General features: G+C 37.9%; 1 protein-coding gene and 1 long non-coding RNA gene across 3 annotated transcripts in view; one reads left to right on the top strand and one right to left on the bottom strand.

The window, feature by feature from the left end:
* The window catches only part of DCC (DCC netrin 1 receptor), a 1,152,813-nt gene extending 1,147,610 nt beyond the window's left edge, over positions 1–5,203 (top strand). The window contains exon 29 of the mRNA XM_044242950.1: positions 554–5,203. Within this exon, the coding sequence (XP_044098885.1) occupies positions 554–643 (90 nt within the window). The 3' untranslated portion in view covers positions 644–5,203. The remainder of the gene's footprint in view (positions 1–553) is intronic.
* Positions 1–18,876, bottom strand: part of LOC122902871 — a 69,191-nt gene that overhangs the window by 11,316 nt on the left and 38,999 nt on the right. Inside the window, exons 5-6 of one of the 2 annotated variants that reach the window (XR_006383884.1) lie at positions 17,197–17,364; positions 3,360–3,393 (exon numbers count right to left, since the gene is read on the bottom strand). This is a non-coding gene — a long non-coding RNA (uncharacterized LOC122902871). Of the gene's footprint in view, positions 1–3,359; positions 3,394–17,196; positions 17,365–18,876 lie in introns of those variants that run through there. The other variant, XR_006383885.1, reaches the window with a different exon arrangement.

The raw sequence follows: 18,876 nt of genomic DNA, 5'->3' as shown, positions 1-18,876 counted from the left end.
TGTGTTATGAAAAAAAAAGGGACATGGTGATATGCATCCTGTTCAGATCCTGCTGGGTGACCCACAGGAAAGAAAAAGGAGAGTAACACATTGAACATGTACCATGTGCTGATCACTGTGATAGTCACTACACAGGCCACAAGGTGCTCAGGATAGCTATGAAATAGATGACCATCCTCATTTTATAGCTGAGAAGAGCTGTGGATCAGAGAGGCTCACTAACTTATCTGAGACCACACAGTTCTATGCTGGTAGATAGAACTTGATGTGCAATGAGACTTGTTTGTTTGTTTTGTTTTTGATTAAAGCTTTTCCCTCAACACAGGGATGGTTAGTGAAACACGAGGCAATCATTCCTCTCATCGTTGCCTCGTTCATTACCAGTGTCTTCATTCAGTGGATTATACTCCGAGCACAGCCTCTTGCTTTGGCTGTGGGCCACTGTGTCATGGTTGGTAATACAAAGTAAAACAACTAGATGTGGCCACTGCCTTCATAAAAGGGGGTTTCGGTGTTCACCTGTCCTGACTCTTTGTTCTCGTTCTTTCTGCAGGTATATGAACAGGATGATTTGAGTGAACAAATGGCAAGTTTGGAAGGGCTAATGAAGCAACTTAATGCCATCACAGGCTCGGCCTTTTAACACATCTTACCCAGCTGATGAGGTGTATTTTCCGGGAACTTTGCAGCATACCAATTACCCATAAACAGCACACCTGTGTCCAAGAACTCTTAACCAGTGTACAGGTCAACCATCAGGACCACTCAGTTATGGAAGATCCTGAAGCAGTTCAGAAGGAAAGAGCATCCCTTCTTTCATAGGCATCAGGAATTTCACAATGATTACCATGGGGTCCCTACACAAAAGCAAAGATACATCCTCACTGCAATGTCAAAGCTGAAGCTGCTAGCCTAGTCCTGGGTCTTTGCCACTGCAGTGACCATGCTGTCATAACTAAGGTTTGGGTTTTCCTTCACGGAGGCCTGTCATTTCCTTTCTGCGTAGGTCTAGTCTTACAAAATGCAAGTGCGTTACCGAAGCCTGTACCATGCCATCGCACATCAGTGCGAGCTCATTATTTTGTTTTCAACTTCAAAGTACAAAGCACCCACGGAAATTCTCTCGCCACATAGCACCAAAGGATTGGATGTTTTCTTGACAGCACAAAAAGTAAATAAGTAAACAAAAGGCAGCGAATGCTTATGTTTTGTAACTCAGACATTCGTCTTGCACAAGTGGTGGATATTAGCCAGTGGCTGTAAAATTCACCCATTTTAGCAAGTATTTGTAAATCCAACCTTGGTTAATATTTATGTCTGGAGAATAGGAACATAAAAATCTGCAACTAGGGGCATCCTGCCAGCAGCAGTCTGTTTCTTGAAAGAGGATACAATATGCAATCTTCTCAGACACACGGTAATTACATGCTTAAGCTTGTAATAGACACTTTTCAATTTGGGTGGCTTTTGTGCCATATCACACTGTGATGATATTTCAAAGCTTCACCGTGGCCATCTTCCTCAGAAGTCTGGCCGGAAGAGCTCCCCTCCCCCACTTCATCCTGTCCCTCCCTGAGTTCTCCTTGGGCAGCCAGCCTTGGGCAAGGTGGCCAGTTTCACATACCGCTTGGCCTCCTGACCATCGTCCCTGTCACCCTCTGTGGAAACGGCAGACTCTCTGAGAACAGGCCCTGAGGAAGGGAAGGAAAATGGAAGGCAGTTTCAAACAGTACCTACTCTTGTGTGATGTCACTTCCGCCAACAGGCTCCTCACTGACTCAGAGGGGGCAGCATTGGTCATTGGCGGCCACCAGGCCCTGTTGTCAGGGGAACCTTCTACACTATGCCTGCCCAGAGTCAGAGAGGAGCAGAGCGGAAGGTGCCGCTTGACCCTTCTGATGCATTATAAATCCAGTGGCTGCTTTTCAGAGCTGCATCTTCATTGCGAACTAGAATTTTAAACTTCTAACGCCATGTTTATCTACGGCTTGGAACTAGGTGAAATTAAGAACATTTTGTGTGTACCCTTTTAGTTTCTGAATTTCCAGCTGCATTTGGAGTTAATCCCTGTTTATGCAGCTGAATTGCCAAAAGGGAGCTAGTTTGCATATTTATCAGTTAGGCGACTTGAAAACCCAATAAGAGAGTTTCAGCTGAATTATTCCTTTCAGCTCTGTCTTTGATTTCAAGCTTGAGTAGGTCATAATTTTAAAAGAGCATGGAAGGGATAGGATCTTTACAACCTAATAGCTCCTTTTATTAGGTGGGTAATTATATATGAATCCCTGAATAAAATATTTTGAGCAAAATGGCACTGTAACAGAAGTAATAATTCAGATTATTTTTTTACAGTTTTATGTCGGGAAGGAAATCTGATGTCAAAGAGAGGGCTTGTTCAAATGGTTCATTAGAAAGTCCGGTCCATTTGTGAAATTGTTCCTTCAACAAGAGTGCTTATTCAATTTGCTAAGATTTTCTTGAAGTTCTTCTGAAGAGCTATGTGACGTTATTCTATGGGGCAGATGGCTCTTCTTCAAAATCTGGGCACTTAGGTAGACAACCCTCCACTGACCAGGAACAAGGCATTTCCTAATATAATACTGAATCTTGACAAAATAATTCATGACTTCAGAAAATGTTCACTAGGCTAGATTTATTCTCTCGAGGTCCTAGAATGCCCCCCCCATTTCTAATGCTGATAAGGACTATTCTCTGATAGTGTTTGTTATCCAAGGAATGTCAGCCTGAGTGCTTTGTTTGGAATGGGCTACGAATCTCAAATTTCAGATTGAGTCACATCTTCAATCTATAGACTGTATCTGGACAATCAAGAGAACTATCATTCTTCACAAAATCCTCGATGACTCTAGTCAAAGTCACAGACCTTAACAAATAAAAATTTTTAAAACTACATGAAAATATGCATTATTTGTTTTCAGCAAGAGGTACATTTCTGGTGCATGCTCTTGCAGCTTTCATCATTAAAGAAATACAATGGATTATTTTAGTAATTGGTAATGCTAATAACTCTTTGCTTCATGCCTCAAAGATATAGTAGAATCCATTTAAATTCTCTCAAGAGACTCTTGTTTGCTTTACCCAATGATTTTAATATGCAATGACTTTGCCACAACTTTTGTAAAGCTCTGGTCCCTACTCAGAGCTCACATATGTATACTGCCTGCTCAGGTTTTCAGGTAACTTTTTAATTTCCCAGTCTTCTGATCTGTTGACAAGAAGCAATCTGTGAAGACTGCAAGATAGCCTCTATTTTGTTCCTACTCGAGCCTAGTTCATAACATGCAGGGCGCTTTAAGCTCATAAATCTCTCTGACTCCCATAGGGCGATACTTGACAGCCAACCAGCAGTTCTGCCACCAGGATCATTTCTCCCTGAAAAAGAAGAAAATAAAACTTGGCAGGGTATGCTCAGGCCTCCCCTGCACTGGGCTGAACTGTCAGGCAAGAGCCTCCTCTTGAAAAAGTTTAGTATTTTTCTTTTGTATTTCATACCGATGAGAAAGCTATTTTTCTTTCCTCTAGAAATTTCTGCATTTGTTAAACTCACAAAAATGCAGACAACTCAAAATGCATAAGGCATATTTGGAGGATGCTTTAGCCAAAAGTTAAATATTTCTTACTGATTCAGATTCAGTTTTAAAAAAAAGAGAATCCTACATAAAAATTCATACAAAGAGTTACCTCTTTGTAAAAATAGTGCTATAAGCTTCCAGAATATGTAAACAATGGTACTTCACATTTGGGTATTATAAAATGCACACCAGTTGAACAATCTGGAATAAAAAAAATAGCAGAGAGAAACAGGTCAAGCCCAGGGATATAAGAGGTGAATTTATTGAAGTTTCCCATGAGGGACTGGATAGAACATTGTTCTTTTCAAAATAAGGGGAGCTTGAAATGACACATATGTTTGGTCCTCTGCCTCAGCAGGAGCTATGAAGGGAGAGTGGCCAAGCATTCATGTGTCATTCCCATCAATATCTGGAAACTTTAAAGTTTGGCACTCACAGCTTTTCCAATAAAGAATCTCTAAGTATAGATCTTTCTGGAAACCTTCCATAGTCTGTGTTTGGAGATGGTTGCTCATTCTTACCCACCCTTTTGATACATTTATCTATTGACTTTATTTAGAGGAACATCTGAAGTCTTCTCCAGTTTAAGAGAGGGTTTCATATGGCAGCTGGATATAACTCCAACAACAACAAAAATGTCACCTCTAAAGAAATCACCTTACCATTTCATATGAGATTGTATCCCAGACTCTGACTTCTTGTGGTTTTACAATTTCCATCTCTAGTCCATAAGAGAGAAATAGAAAAAATTCCCTAGTTTTATGTGTGTTTAGAAAAAAACAAAATCATCTGAATTTTCGAATAGATGTGAAACAAGGTTACTTTCCCTCCCTCAATCGACTAGTTGACTTCATATAATCGCTGAGTGTCCTGGAGGCCAGAGGCGAACGTCCCTCGCCTGTGCCTAACCATAATACGATACAGAGCCCATAACCTCGTAGAGCTTCAGAACAGGCATACACACACATCTCTTTCTTTAAAACTACTTTCAAAACAACGTTTTACTCTTCTATTTTGTCTGTTTCTCTAGTGACTTTCAGAAATCACTTAAATATTGCACAGAAGAGCTTTTCACAGGATTCCATGGCTTTAAATTACACTAGCTACTTAGAAAATCATAGATATTTTGTGTGATATTCCATCCCAATGAAAAATATGCATTCCCGTGCCTCAGTGTACTTTGCTATCCAAATACCTGCTTTCAAGAGGTAATGATGAAAAGAAATGCCCGAGTATTTTCCTGGTCAGTGAGGTTGCAGAAGAGACCAATACCATGCCCATATAAGCAAATAAATCTTACTTCTAGGCTCTGCATTGCCGCCCTTGGGTAATGTTCATTTGGCGACTTCTGGCTGCACTCTCTGAAGGATTTCTTCTCCTGCTCTCAGTAGAGAGCCTTTGTACTTGTCATCCTATAATTTTTTGTTGGCTGGAGAGCAACAGCTAAACTCTGCAAGATGTCACAGATGCATGGGCCAAGGGATCTCACTGTGTGCTGAACGTGTTATCTTCAGAAGCAAGAAAGGAATGTTGGAGAGGAGGAGAAAGGCTGTTTTTTATTATTGTAGGGTAAACCTGACAATTCTGACCTTGGTGAATTGTCAGCTTGTTTGGGGGATGGGTGGGTGGGTCCGGGGTGTACTTTTTATAAGTAATATTTAATTTATTATTTAGAGTGGCTTCTTTTTGGATAATTTATGATAAAAAGGGAGATCTGGTCGGAAATCTAGATACGGCTATTAAAGCTGCAGTGTTCCATATCTCAGAGGGACCACTTTGGAAATGAATTTGTCCATTGCTGAGTATGAGGATGCATCTAGGCAAAGCCTCCGCTGAAGCAACATCAATACCACCTTCTCCCTTTCCAGGGTCATTCAAACAAGATAACACCAAATCTAAAATATTCTGCTAGCATTTTGCAGATCAATGCTACTCATTCTCTCAAAGGGCTTTGCAATTCAAATTGTTATTGTGCTAGTGGTAGGTTTATTTGGTAGAAATGGGTATACTACAGCTTTAACTAGCCTTAGTGGAAAAAGAAATTTTTTGTTGCTACAAAACACCTTTAAAAAAAAAAAAAAAGGTATTTTGAGCCTACAAAGAGTTTCTTTAAATTGTCAAGACTCTAGCATTGTTAACCAAATTAGACTAGTGATTGCAATATTTAAGTGTAAATCTTGTTCTATGAGAAAGGATACTTGCTTACAGTTTCAAACAATGACTGTTTCTACACACGATCTTGTATACTACCACACGAGGAAAAAAGGGGTTTTTGTAATCACAGTAGAACAGTCTCATATTCATTTTTTATAGAAATGTTATTCCAATGGTGCATTTTTTTGTTTAATAAATAAAGTTTTGATACAAAATTCTTTCTTCGAGTTATTTATATCAAATGACTGACACTAACAGCACCCAACCCTCCTCCCTGTCTGTCTATTCTTATCCTCAGGATATGTACTGCCTTCTTTGACATCTGCAGCAGAGGCTGCAGGTTTCTGCTGTATCCCCTTGGCTCCTTCTACCATGTTCATGCTCGAGTCCAGGAGGTCTGCAATCCCAACAACCAATAGCCACGACTTTTCATTGGGGAGCTGCCTCAGGCCGCCAGAACCCACTTTGCCTGCACGCACAGGAGAGCTGGAAACCCCTGATCACACCTCAGCAATAGGTGTGGCATATTCTGGCCCCTTTGCCCCTGACTGGGACAATGTTGTGGTGTAACCCAACTTTCCTCTAGAGCTCCTGTGCGGGACTCAGCCAAAGTGACTCAGGGGAGACAGCGCTCCACAATACTGCACCCTAGGCATTCTACCCTTGCTTGGCTTGCCTCCTTTCTCTCTTCCTCTTCTGCCATTCCTCTAATGGTCTCTCCTAGGATCACTTCATAATTAATCACTTTTACAAGGATCTTCATGTCAGGGTCCATTTTGGGGGAATTAACCCAAGACAAGACCCTTCTGTTTTTATTTCCGCTTGAAAAACACCAAGACCAAATAAATGCAATGCTCTCTCCATCCACCAGATACTTCATTCTTATGGCATCAATAGCAGTGCTGGGGAGGCATATGCGTTGAATGATACATTGCTATGAGTATTGGAAGGTTAAGTTGGACGTGTAATCTGTTCTCTAAGAGAAAGCCATATATTATTAAAAGTTTTATTAAGTCTTTGGGGCAAGCAGAGAACTACTCCGTAAGCTCTTTCTTGAAGGCAATGCATCCCAGGTGACAAGACAGATGGGGTTTCAAAGGTCACCTAGATCTTCCTGCCTTTCTTAACTCATAATCATTCCACCTAAAGAAAAAAAATGTGCTGAAGATCACCAAGACCCTGGAGAAGTTGGAACCCTTGTGCATGACTAGTGGGAATGTTAACTAATGCAGCCACTATGGAAAACAGTAGGGTGGTTCCTCAAAAAATTAAACATAGATTACCAAATGATCCCGCAAATCTACTGTCCAAAAAAATCAAAAGCAGGGACTTGAACAGATATTTGGATACCTATGTTCATAGCAGCATTATTCACAATAGCCAAAAGATGAAAGCAACCCAAAGATGCATCAACAGATGAATGAATAAACAAAATGTGGTCTATGCATACAATGGAATAGTACACAGACTTTAAAGGAGGGACATTCTGACACATGCTACACATGGATGAAACTTGAAGACATTATGCTTTGTGAAATAATCCTGTCAAGAGAATATAAATAGTGTATAATTCCATTTACATGAGGTATATAGAGTAGTCAAATTCATAGAGACAGAGAGCAGAATGGTGGTTGCCATTGGCTAGGAAAATAGGGGGGTGGGGAATAATTGCTTAATTGGTATCAAGTTTCAGTTTTGGGGGATGAAAAGTGTTCTGGGGATAGTGGCGATGGTTACACAACGTGAAAGTACTTAATATTACTGAACTGTACACTTCAAATGGTTAAAAAAGTATATTTAATGCTATGTATATCTTAGCACAATTTTTTAAAAATCTCCAAATTAGGATATTCCAGATACATCTGCTATAAATGTTGATATTTACTTTGACTCCCGAAATATAAATATGTTAACACCAAAATGCTGAAGGAGATTGATATGCCAGAAATAGAAGCAACGTATTTACCACAGTCTTATTTTCTCTCACACATTTTACACTACCATATTCAACGGAAGTAAGCATATCTTACAAAAGAATGTTGTGCTACCATAGAAGACTATCAAAGATGATTATTTCCAAGGAAAACTGGATATATGAAGAAAAATAAAATGGATTACTGGTGTCTGATCTAGAGAGGAAAAGGCTAAGAGATTAATTACTCTCTGCATTGCAAATATTTTTATGGAAGAGATATTTGGAGCTGTAAAAGAATGAAATACCCTCTATATTAAATAGCCTATGATGCTATTGTTTGATAGATAGTAAATTGCATTAATATGTATGCAGGCAAGTTTAATAGGTCTGAAGGAAGGTGGAATGTCAGGGAGGTCCACCCAGAGCCCAAATCCAGAAAGTTTAACATTGCCTCTCTTCCATGGACATTTTCTTTTGTTTATTGATCACTTGTCTGTTTTATTTACTCTGAAGTACTTTAAGTGTGTACCTATAATTCTTAAAAATGCTTCCTGATCTCCATCCTATCATTCCACTTCCTCATTTCTTCCATTCATTACTCTTTTCCTAAACATTATTTGCAGCCTCTCAGTTACGTTCACACACTGATTCTGTGTTTGTAAAACTAAATCTGTCTTTTCTTCCTCCAATAATGGTTTTCATTCTGCAATTGTATTTTTAATTTCCTTGTGGCTCTCCCTTTTCTTACCTATCTGCTTCTGTATTTCACCATGTTGTCTTTTTATCCCATCCCATTCTCTCTTGATTATATTCCCATTCTGTTTCATAGAGCCGATATTTCTTTATACACTTGAAGAATGCCAGTTTTCTTTGAAAGAAACTCCTTCTGGTTTTGTAAAAGAATTATCCTGTAAGCCCATTACGTCTCATTACTTCAGCCTACTCTTATCTTTATTTTAGATTTAAGTGTTCTTAATCTATTTATTTACTCTGAGATGAAGGGAAATCCATTCAGGTCAATGTGTTTCAGCTCTGTGTGTGTGTGAATGGCTCATGGCCCCATTTTATGACCGCTTGTGTTCTGTGAAGCTTCTTCCTGAGATACACAGAGCCAGCCAGTTGTCCTCCACAAGCTCCAGCAAAGCTGCCACTGTCTCACTGGTTTTCATCTCGTGTCTTCCCTTCATCTCCCTGCCTCTGACATCGCCAACTGGAGTACACGAAAATGAGCAAAACTCGAAAAGAAACAGATGCCCCATCTCCTCTCTACCTCAAACTCTATGAACAATGCTGTAGACATGAGAAATTACTCAAGCTCATTAGTTCCTCTCTTATCCTTTCTGCCCAGTCCTGTTTGGGAAGTTTGTAATAACAAATGAATGTAGTGGAGAGAGAGATCAGAGGGAGGGATAAATAATGGCTGTGTGCCTAAGGTTTTTTGAGGCCATGAGAGTGATACTGGCCTGGATCTCTGGCTGGTATATACTTGTCAATTGTGAACTGAAGATCCTTTTACAGGAGATCACTGGCAACATGGCAAGGATGGTCCATCTATTGCACGTTCTTAACATTTTATTGGCCTTAGAGTCTGTGGGGAACAAAACCACAAAACTTCCTGAGTTCTGCAGAGAAGACCAGCTTTTCAGTAAGAACGCCTTCTTGTTCCACTTCTCCTTCCTCCTCTTTTTATTCATTTATTTTTTATTTATCTGCCATATTTATTTATTCTATTTACTTTGTATTTATTTGTCAGAGAGAGAGCACAAGCAGTGAGAGCTGCAGGCAGAGGGAGAGGGAGAAGCAGGCTCCCCGCTGAGCAAGGAGCCCGATGCAGGACTCGACCCCAGGACCCTAGGATCGTGACCTGAGCCAAAGGTAGACGCCCAACCAACTGAGCCACCCAGGTGCCTCCTCTTTCTTCAATATCAGTTTTCTGATATTCCTCTATTTTTTTTCTTTTTGTCTTCCTCCTCTTTCTTCAAATATCTGTTTTCTGAGTCCCTACATGTAATAAGGGGAAAGGGGGATGAACCGTGAGGGGCAAATCTCCAGACGCCATTGTAATTGTTGAGCCCTAGCTATTTTTTTAAGTGCCTATGCTTTATACTACTTTCTGTTTACCCAAGCTTATCCTATATTTTATTTACCAATTTCTTATTTCTGTGTTGCTACCTTATTTTTTCTTTCATCTGTGATTAATCTCTCTCCCTCACCTTAACTTTAGAAACTCATAATTTGATACAATAAATACTAAGCAATTGTTCCTGAGATAATCCAAATGTTCTCATTAGCAGTTCAAAAGATTTCTTGAAATAAATAACAGAAGTTTTTTTTTCCCCAGATTCCTTTCGGGTTTTAATTAACATTCTTCTTTATAAATTAATGACAGTCCTTTAATTTCCCTGTCTTTGCTAATATCTACTCTGATTCTTTATGTAAGTTTGACAAAATACCCTTTGGTAAAACAATTTTTCACCTTCTTAATACTTCTTAAGGATTTAATTCTTACAATATTCTTTGAATCTGTGGTAGATTCCCACTACTTTTCTTTTTACTCAACTGAAAATTGTTCTTTGGTGTGAAACTCTCTTAGCAATGGTGGCATTTTAATTTTGCAAATAAGATTCCTTATTTGCCATGGATTATTCCTCTTTCTTCCCTAAATCGGATGTTTCGAAAAATTAACTATCACATTTACTTCATAGAGATATTGTAGGCTTAAATTTAAATTAGACAATGTAAATAAAGTTCTTAGTATAATTTCTAATACTTGGCAAAAGCTTAATGCATGCTACTTCTGTTCCTTCTGTCTCTGTACTAGATCTTTCCCTTTAAAATTTATGAACATTTTGATATGTTTTGAAAAATATAGATGGGAATTAAGCAAATTTGTGGTTTGGGAGTGGTTCTAACTTTTATGTATTATTTATAGCATGCATGCAGATGTCAAAAGCAGTTTGCCAAAGGATGGTACTGTTATAAAATAGTTTTCCTTTTTTTGACATATATATCCAGTATTTATTTAGTGCTTTCATTTACATGAAAGACATAATACTAGGGAATCAATGAACCAAAGAATAAATCCATGCATCTTATGTGTTTATACACTAACAAACAAGAAAAAAAGTGTCTGTCTGTATCATATCTATGTATATACATGGGGATACTTCAGATGAGACAGTTTTAGATAGGTAAAGAAAAAATTCCATCAGATTACAGAGCATCAAACTAAGGTTGATAGAAGCCTCATAGGGAAGGTGGTATGTGGAAGAGCTTTAAATAATAAAAAAGACTAAAGTCTTCAGAGATTGAAAAGGGCTATTCAGATCAAAAAATTATATGAGCAAGTAGATACAAAAGTAAGAATTTATAGGACAAAAATGGAACTAAAAAGTATCTCAGGGTTTTTTGTTAAGTATGTGGATTGTGGAAAAAAGTAGGAAGTATATTTACAAAGTCATGGAGTTATGTAATGGTGATCTAAGGTATTTAACTTAATTCTGTAAATTAATTCTGTAATTTTAACTTGCCAAAGGATGGTACTGTTATAAAATAGTTTTCCTTTTTTTGAATTTTTTGAATTTCCTTTCTGTAAATTAATTCTGTAACTTAATTCTGTAACTTAATTCTGTAATTCTATTCTGAAAATAGAAGTTTTAGTTTTTTATTTGCAAATATCTATTGAATAATTTCTATGTACAAATGATTGAGCTAGTACTGGAAAAGCAGCAGTGACCAGTATGAATATGATTGTTGTCCTTATGAAGTTTATAATAAAAAAGAACAGAGAGGTGCAATAACTATAAAGAATAATATCAACTCATATTGTGATATAAAATATTATGTCTTTAGGAATTAGTCACAATTGTTTTAGATAGGGAAAGACTTCCTCATAGAAGTAACATTTAAACTGAAACCACAGAATACCAAAGAGCCATCCATGTGAATATTGGAACATAGAACATTCCAGAAAGAGGAAAAAACTGAGCCAAGGCCCAGGCTGGGAAAAGAGCTTGGCCTACCCAAGAGCTGGGCAGATGGTTGGTGCAGTTGCATTTCACTGAGCAGGAAGAAAAATAGAATGAAGAGATTAAGGATTTGGAACTAGGCCAGATCATGCTGCATACTACAGTGCTTGCTACCAAGTTTAGATTCCAAAGGAAATAGCCAATTGAAGGGACAAAGAAGAGAGTTAAAAATCTGATTTATGCGTATCAAGATAAAAGAAATGTGCACACTACCTCAGATTTGCAAGATTACGTAGAATTTTTTATCATCTGTAATTGCTTCCATCTCACTCATGTTCCCAATTTTTATTGGGTAGTGAGCTGAAGTTCAATCTTGCCAATGAAAGGAGTCAATATTTCTTTTCCATATAAAGCAGCTTTTTAAATGAATTCTTTCTGGATAAAGTCACTAAATTCAAAGTTCTAATTCCCTTCCACAGCTTCATTTCTCTCCCAAAGTTCCCTACCATCTCCAATCCTTCTCAAGATGGCTTCTGGGGAAGTGGGGATGTTCTCATGTTGTGCTTGACCAAATATGGATTCTCTTTGCTTCCAGTGATTGACCTTTTATTCCATCTCATCTCTTGGAACTCCACTGGCCATTACCACCAAGGTTTGCATCTGGAGACACTGAGAATCTTTTCTCACAGCACAGTAGCATCCTATGATTCTCCTCACTGATTTGGGCCAATCTAAGTTCTTTTCTTGGCACTGTTAATTCTCTGAGTATCAGCCTTGTCTTCCACCTGGCCCCCAACTGGGTTGTCTACTACCAACCTCTATTTAAAAGTCACTTCTTCGCCCCTGATAATCCAAGGTCGACTCAACTCTCAATTTAAGTATCTTCTAAATGCTCTCTTCAGAGCATACTGAAATAACCCTTACTTGTTTTATATATAAGTACAATCGATTTTCTTTCTGCCTAAAACAATAAGACACCACTTTTTTCTGTAGTAGCGGCCAGCCTTCTGGGATGTTCATTGGACACAAGAGTCCTCTGGTTTGGGCCTCATTCCTTACTTTCCTAGATTTTCTATTAGCCTTTGCTTCCTTGCCTCAGGGTTTTACCTCAGAGAGGTGTGCCAGAACCCTTCTTAATATTAACTTCTTAATATTTTTATTTCTATTTGCATACTCTTGCCTGAGAATATGCCATGTCTTGTCTACTAGAAACTTTCTGCTTACTCTTCAAGTCTGGTGAAAATTCTCCTTATGTAATATCTTGGAAATCTTCACCATTTTTGTATTATATTAGCATCTTCATTTCCTCTGAGGCACTGAAACCATCTGGTCAATTATGAGGCCACAAGCATCAAGATTTAAAGTGAATAGCAATTTTATTAATTTAATATTTACAAGAATAATATATCAGATGTGTGTGTGCAGGCACTAAAGATCAATCTGGCTGTTGTTTACAGAATGAGTTCCAAGTAGCAAAAATGAAAAAGAAAAGTTTCAGGAAAAGTCTGATGGTAGATTCAATGGTGATGAAGAGATAGAAATGAAATGGGCTACATTTGAACAGTGTTTTAGAGGTAGAAATAAGCACATATGCAAATGGACAGGCTTGGGTGGGTTTCTGGTTTACACTTTTAAGCTGGTAGTAACTTTTCCTCTATACAGGAGACTGGAAGAGAAACAGTTTGGGTATGGTATATATATGGAAATAAAAGTATAATTTTTAAAGAGCCTTGTGTGATATCCGAGACAAGGTATCAAAATGTAGACAAATATTTGAATCTGAGAACACATAAGAAAGATCAGGTCTGGAAATGTAAATGCAGAAGTTTGCAATATATGAATGGCATCTAAAGCCATACAAATATACATGGCAGAGAGGCAAAGTTGGGCCTACCCTGAGCCCTGAGAGAATCAAGACTATAGGTAACAGAGAAGGAGCAACCAGGTAAGCAGGCTTACGAAGGGTAACCAATGACAAGAAAACTGGGGGGAAAAAAATCAGTTTTCTGTTAAAGGAAAATAAAAGATAACAAGATTTGTATAGAAGAAGAGAGAAAAAACATTGGACACAGAGGAAGCATTCAGCTGTGTTAATAAGTTGCTGGAATGGTGGTTAAGGCAAAGATAAAATAATGTGTATTAAATTTGTCAGTGTGAAGATCATAAAGAGTACCCAGACCCCCCTCGTTTTCCTGTGATAGCCCCAGTTTATGTACTGTGCCCTCATGTAGTTAATTTCTAGAATAGTAGTTAACATTATATAGTGCTTACTTTCATTTTCAAAATATCCTCATTTGGATGACAGTTTATATAGTCATACTACCTATTGGGGACTAAAGTAAGAGCAGTTTCAGTGAAAGGGTGTTGATGGAAGTCAGATGATAATGGATCATAAATGGAATGGGAACTCATGAAGTAAATATAGTGCATGTACAATAACAATGAAATTACATTATGAAGAACAGCAGAAAAATGGGAAGTAACTGGAAGGGTAACTGGATCTTACATACTTTCAAAAATGAACTACAAAATCAGTCACAAAGGTTTTTCTAGAAAATTGAGCAACTTCCAAATCAAATTCATCTGTGCCATAAGTTTTCAGAATGAATAGCAATATGATTTAAGAAAAAGACCTTCAGACTATGTATAATAATTAACCCTCCCACAGAATGTTGCGTGACAATGAGGGCTGCTCTGGTTTAGAATAGGAAAAGGAACTCTAGAACCAAAGGCAAAAGGACATGCAGTAGCTTTATTCAGGAGGATAGAATGTAATAAGCTGATGTCATGGTGACCAATCCTAATATACCAGATCCTAACACGTACAACCTGAACCTGAACAATTTACCTGGTATGGAATGACAAGGGATCCTTGTCAATGTAATCAAGTTAAAGGTTTTGAGGTGGGGAGACTATCTTGGATTATTTGAATGGGCTTTAAATGCAATCACAAGTGTCCTTATAAGGGAAACACAGAGGAAATTTTGACCCAGACATAGAAGAGGAGGAAACAATGTGAACACAGAGGCAGAAACTGCAGTAATGTAGCCACAAACCAAGGAATGGTGGCAGCCACTAGAAGCTGGAAGAGAGAGAGAATCGATTCTCCCCAAAGGCTTTGGAGAGAATGCATCCCTGCCAACACCTTGATTTCAATCCTAATTTCAGACTCTGACTTAACAGAACTATGGGTGAATATACTTCTGTTATTTTAAGTTATTTTAATTCGTGGTAACTATTACAGCAGCTACAAGAAACCAGTAGGGCGGGACTGAGTAAAACTCAGTTCCCACAAAAGCATGAATACTAAAATGCAACAAATAGATTTTTTAAAAGACAAATACAAGGCCAAGGAGATTAAAGGAGATATCTTGGTGAAAACCAGGAAATGGAGTGTAGAGTTTCAGTGTTACTGCATGGACAGGTTCAGATGTTTAAAGATATGGCATAAAGGAGGGTCCTTGGTTATTGTCCAGAGGATTAGCTCAGGTTCAGCCATGGGGAGGATAATCTGGAATGATACAGATCCCAGCCAAGAGTAGTAACCTTAGGGCTGTCGGCCCCTGGGCTTTGAACAGATGCCTAATTTCTTTGAGTTTCAGTTTGTTTGTTTGTTTTCCCTATATTTTTATCTGTAACACAAACATAATAATATCTGGCTTGCCTCTCTCACAGATTTCTTACATGTATCACATCAGATACAATATATAAAAACACTTTATTTTTTATAAAGTGCTATTTTACACCTTACCAGTGGTATTCATTATCAATACTTGCAGCCAGAGAACTGTGACCTATTCACCCTTCGAGATCTAAAATATAAGTAAGTGAAGGCACCTGTAGGGGAATTTAATAGAAATCCCAAACCCGATTAGGATTTGGGCCTTACTTAAAAGTTTTTGGGAACTTCCAGAGGGGTGGAGAGGGAAACGTCAGCTCGGGTTCTTGTTGGTATACAACCAGATTCTGTTTATCTCATTGACACAACTATTTTCTCATTAAAAACAAAACAAAAACACAGATGTGTATGTAGCAGACTTCACTTGAAATGGGGTCGAAGACAGGAACAGAAAGGGTGGAAAAAGGTTTTATCTTAGTTGTAGCAATGCAAACATTCCCATGTAAAAATATTCTTCCTCCATTTTCTCAGAGGGAAAGTTCCACTGACCCAGGAACCCCGCAGTCCCTGTCCTTACACACCACTCAGACTTCTCTCTTTCCCTTCCCTTCTTTGTCTCTCTGTTCTGTTCTAATCCTTTCTTCCAGGAGCAGAAATACAAATTCCCCCCATTCTTTCCTCCAGGGAGTTATCACTCACTTTTGGTGTTCAGCCTCTTGCTGACAAAACTTTAGACACTTACCTCCTAACCCAAGCAGTTAATTAAGGTTCTTCCTCCCTAAAGACCATTTCCTCTATAGAAGGAACTCTGTAGCCAGCTGCTATAATATAGTGCTTACCATGCTATATGGTAAAATAAAATGAGAACTACCCCAGCTTTCTCACATTTATCTAAGTGCCAGAGAAGACTGCTAGGCCAGACTTCAGAGCAAAGAAACAATATTTCTTCTTCCTCTGGATCATCTTCTGTCCAATGGGGACCCTCCTTGAAGCGGAAGTTATGAGAGGTGATTCCTTTCAGACTAACGTTTTGCCCTTCTCAAATGTATTTTGTAGACCAAAGGCCTGTTCATACTGCACATGGAGATCAAACTGACAGATGAACTGAACAAATGAATGAATTTAATTAAATGTGTTGTTTTATCAACTGTGAAAAAGAAACTGCCATGTCAAGACCCAAACATTTTTTAAATAACCTAATTTATAGATTTATCAATGTTGTGTATAACTCATTGTCCTGTTCTGACTTATGTTTAAAATCAAAGGGATGATTCAAGTCTCCTCAATATGACTCAAGTCTCAATTTCCCAATGTTGCACAAGTCTTTGACTTATGCTGATAATAAATTCAATAATATAATAAACACTAATGAAATCAAATATCGGATATATACAACATGCTTGTTGTATATATGTTAAGAACCTCATATACCTTATCTTGTTTACTATGTGAAACAATACTTTGATGTGTGAAACACTATTATTGCTACTTTATTGGTGAGAAACACTAAACTACTACTTTATCTTGCCATAAGTCATCTATTTAGTGAAAAGTTGAGTCCTAAACCCAGTTCTGTTCTGTGTTTTTTATCACCAAATTGAATAATATTCAATGGATAGTTCTAAGAAATTTCTTAACAAAGAGTTTCACAAACTTTAGTGATTATAGAATCCACCTGGAACTCTTGTTAAAATAATAAATCCTAGGCCCCTGTCGTAGAGATACTGATTCAATTGGTCTGTATTAGGGCTGAGAATCTGTAACTTTAACAAGCTCCCTGGTTGATTTCTATTCTCATATATCAGTAAGAACTCTGTCTACTGCTCTCAATAGAAAATCCAATATAAACTCCTAACTTAAATTTTAAAAAGAAAATATATTGGTTTAGATACCTGAACAATTTTAGGGTAGACTAAGTTCAGACACATCTTTATTGTCAGATTGTACCTGTAGTTCCAGAATTGAGTCTCCTTAGCCCTGGCTGGCCAGATGTAGATCATAGATCCATCCCTGAACCAACTGCTATGATTAAGTGGATGGAATTTGCTATTTTCTTGATTTTGCTCATTCAGTCCTTCCTTGAAGCCCAGGGTGGTGTCAATTATCTTGAAGCCCCTGGAGTAAGAAGAGGGAAGGGGATATAATGGGTCATTATCAGAAGGAAGGGGAAGTGGATCCTGGGTGGCAAAAATAACAGATATACACTAGACTTCCCTAGGTAAAGTTGTAAGTTCATAAGAATGCACTGGCAGCCGCTTTAAGAAACTATCAACATCAGGGGCCCCTGGGCGGCTCAGTGGGTTAAGCCGCTGCCTTCGGTTCAGGTCACGATCTCTGGGTCCTGGCATCGAGTCCCGCATTGGGCTCTCTGCTCGGTGGGGAGCCTGCTTCCCTCTCTCTCTCTGCCTGCCTCTCTGTCTACTGTGATATCTCTCTGTCAAATAAATAAGTAAAATCTTTAAAAAAAAAAAAAAAAGAAAGAAACTATCAACATCATATGACGGAAAGTTTTCCTTATCATAGAAAAGATAACTTGTTTGCCAAGGTACTGTCCTCCAATCCTACACATTCAGACAGATTACTCCACAAAACCATCAGTATTATTTATATCATCTTTATGTCTGAAGGAGATACATTTTATTATATTCTTGGACATATACTCATCCAATGCAGAGAGAAGAGAAATGGACCAAGATGACTCTTCTCATTTTGCAAAATGAGTCTATCTCAATTCTCTTTTGCTTACATATTTAAAAAATCCAATAATTTTTTTTTGTAAAATTTACCAGGTTCATGTTAAATTATAAACTGAGCTTTTTGGAAATTCACATCTTGGAGTTTTTGCTTCAGTCTGAAGAAGGAAACTGTTTACCAAATTAAGATGAAATAGCTTTACTGCCTATTTGCAACTCTCATTTAAAATTGGATATACTTTATCACTGAATATTTCCTAAAATAAAACTTAATAACCATCTGGATTCAGTGTTTTCTTGCTGATATTTCTTATAGATATATGGTTTCTTAATGATTCTTTCAATCCCAAAGGATGTACTAGACTCCAAAATTATGTGTTTAGATAACCCAAAAGAAGCAATTTGATTTCTCCAGCTTCTTTACCTATAACTGCATTTCAAAATTTTAAGGATGTCAGAGTGTTTTTTCTCAGAAGTTCTGACTCTTGAGAAAAACCATAGCCAATATTATTGTTCTTTGTTATTATATATATTAATACATATATATACACACACACATATCTCATGATATATATTATTGCCCTCCTTTATTGTCCTATTCTTCTTTTTGAAATGGCTGATGTCCCATCTGCTCCCTGCACTTAAACTCTACTTTGTACCTATGGAGGTACAGCAAACACTGAAGAAATATTAATTTTCACAGACTGAATAAAGCTATCAATTAATGTTTTTTTAGTCATAACAAAATCAGATCAAGAATTGATACAGAACTTTCTAAAGTCATCCCAAGATTTCTTTCTTTCTTTTTTTTTTAAAGATTTTATTTATTTATTTGACAGAGAGAGATCATAAACACAAGTAAGCAGAGAGGCAGGCAGAGGGGTAGAGGGAAGCAGGCTCCCCGCTGAGCAGAGAGCCTGACTCGGGGCTGGAT

This window comes from Neovison vison, chromosome 3 (genome assembly GCF_020171115.1).
Source record: "Neovison vison isolate M4711 chromosome 3, ASM_NN_V1, whole genome shotgun sequence".
In the NCBI taxonomy this organism is placed as follows: Eukaryota; Metazoa; Chordata; class Mammalia; order Carnivora; family Mustelidae; genus Neogale; species Neogale vison.
This window is presented reverse-complemented; position numbering and strand designations above follow the sequence as displayed.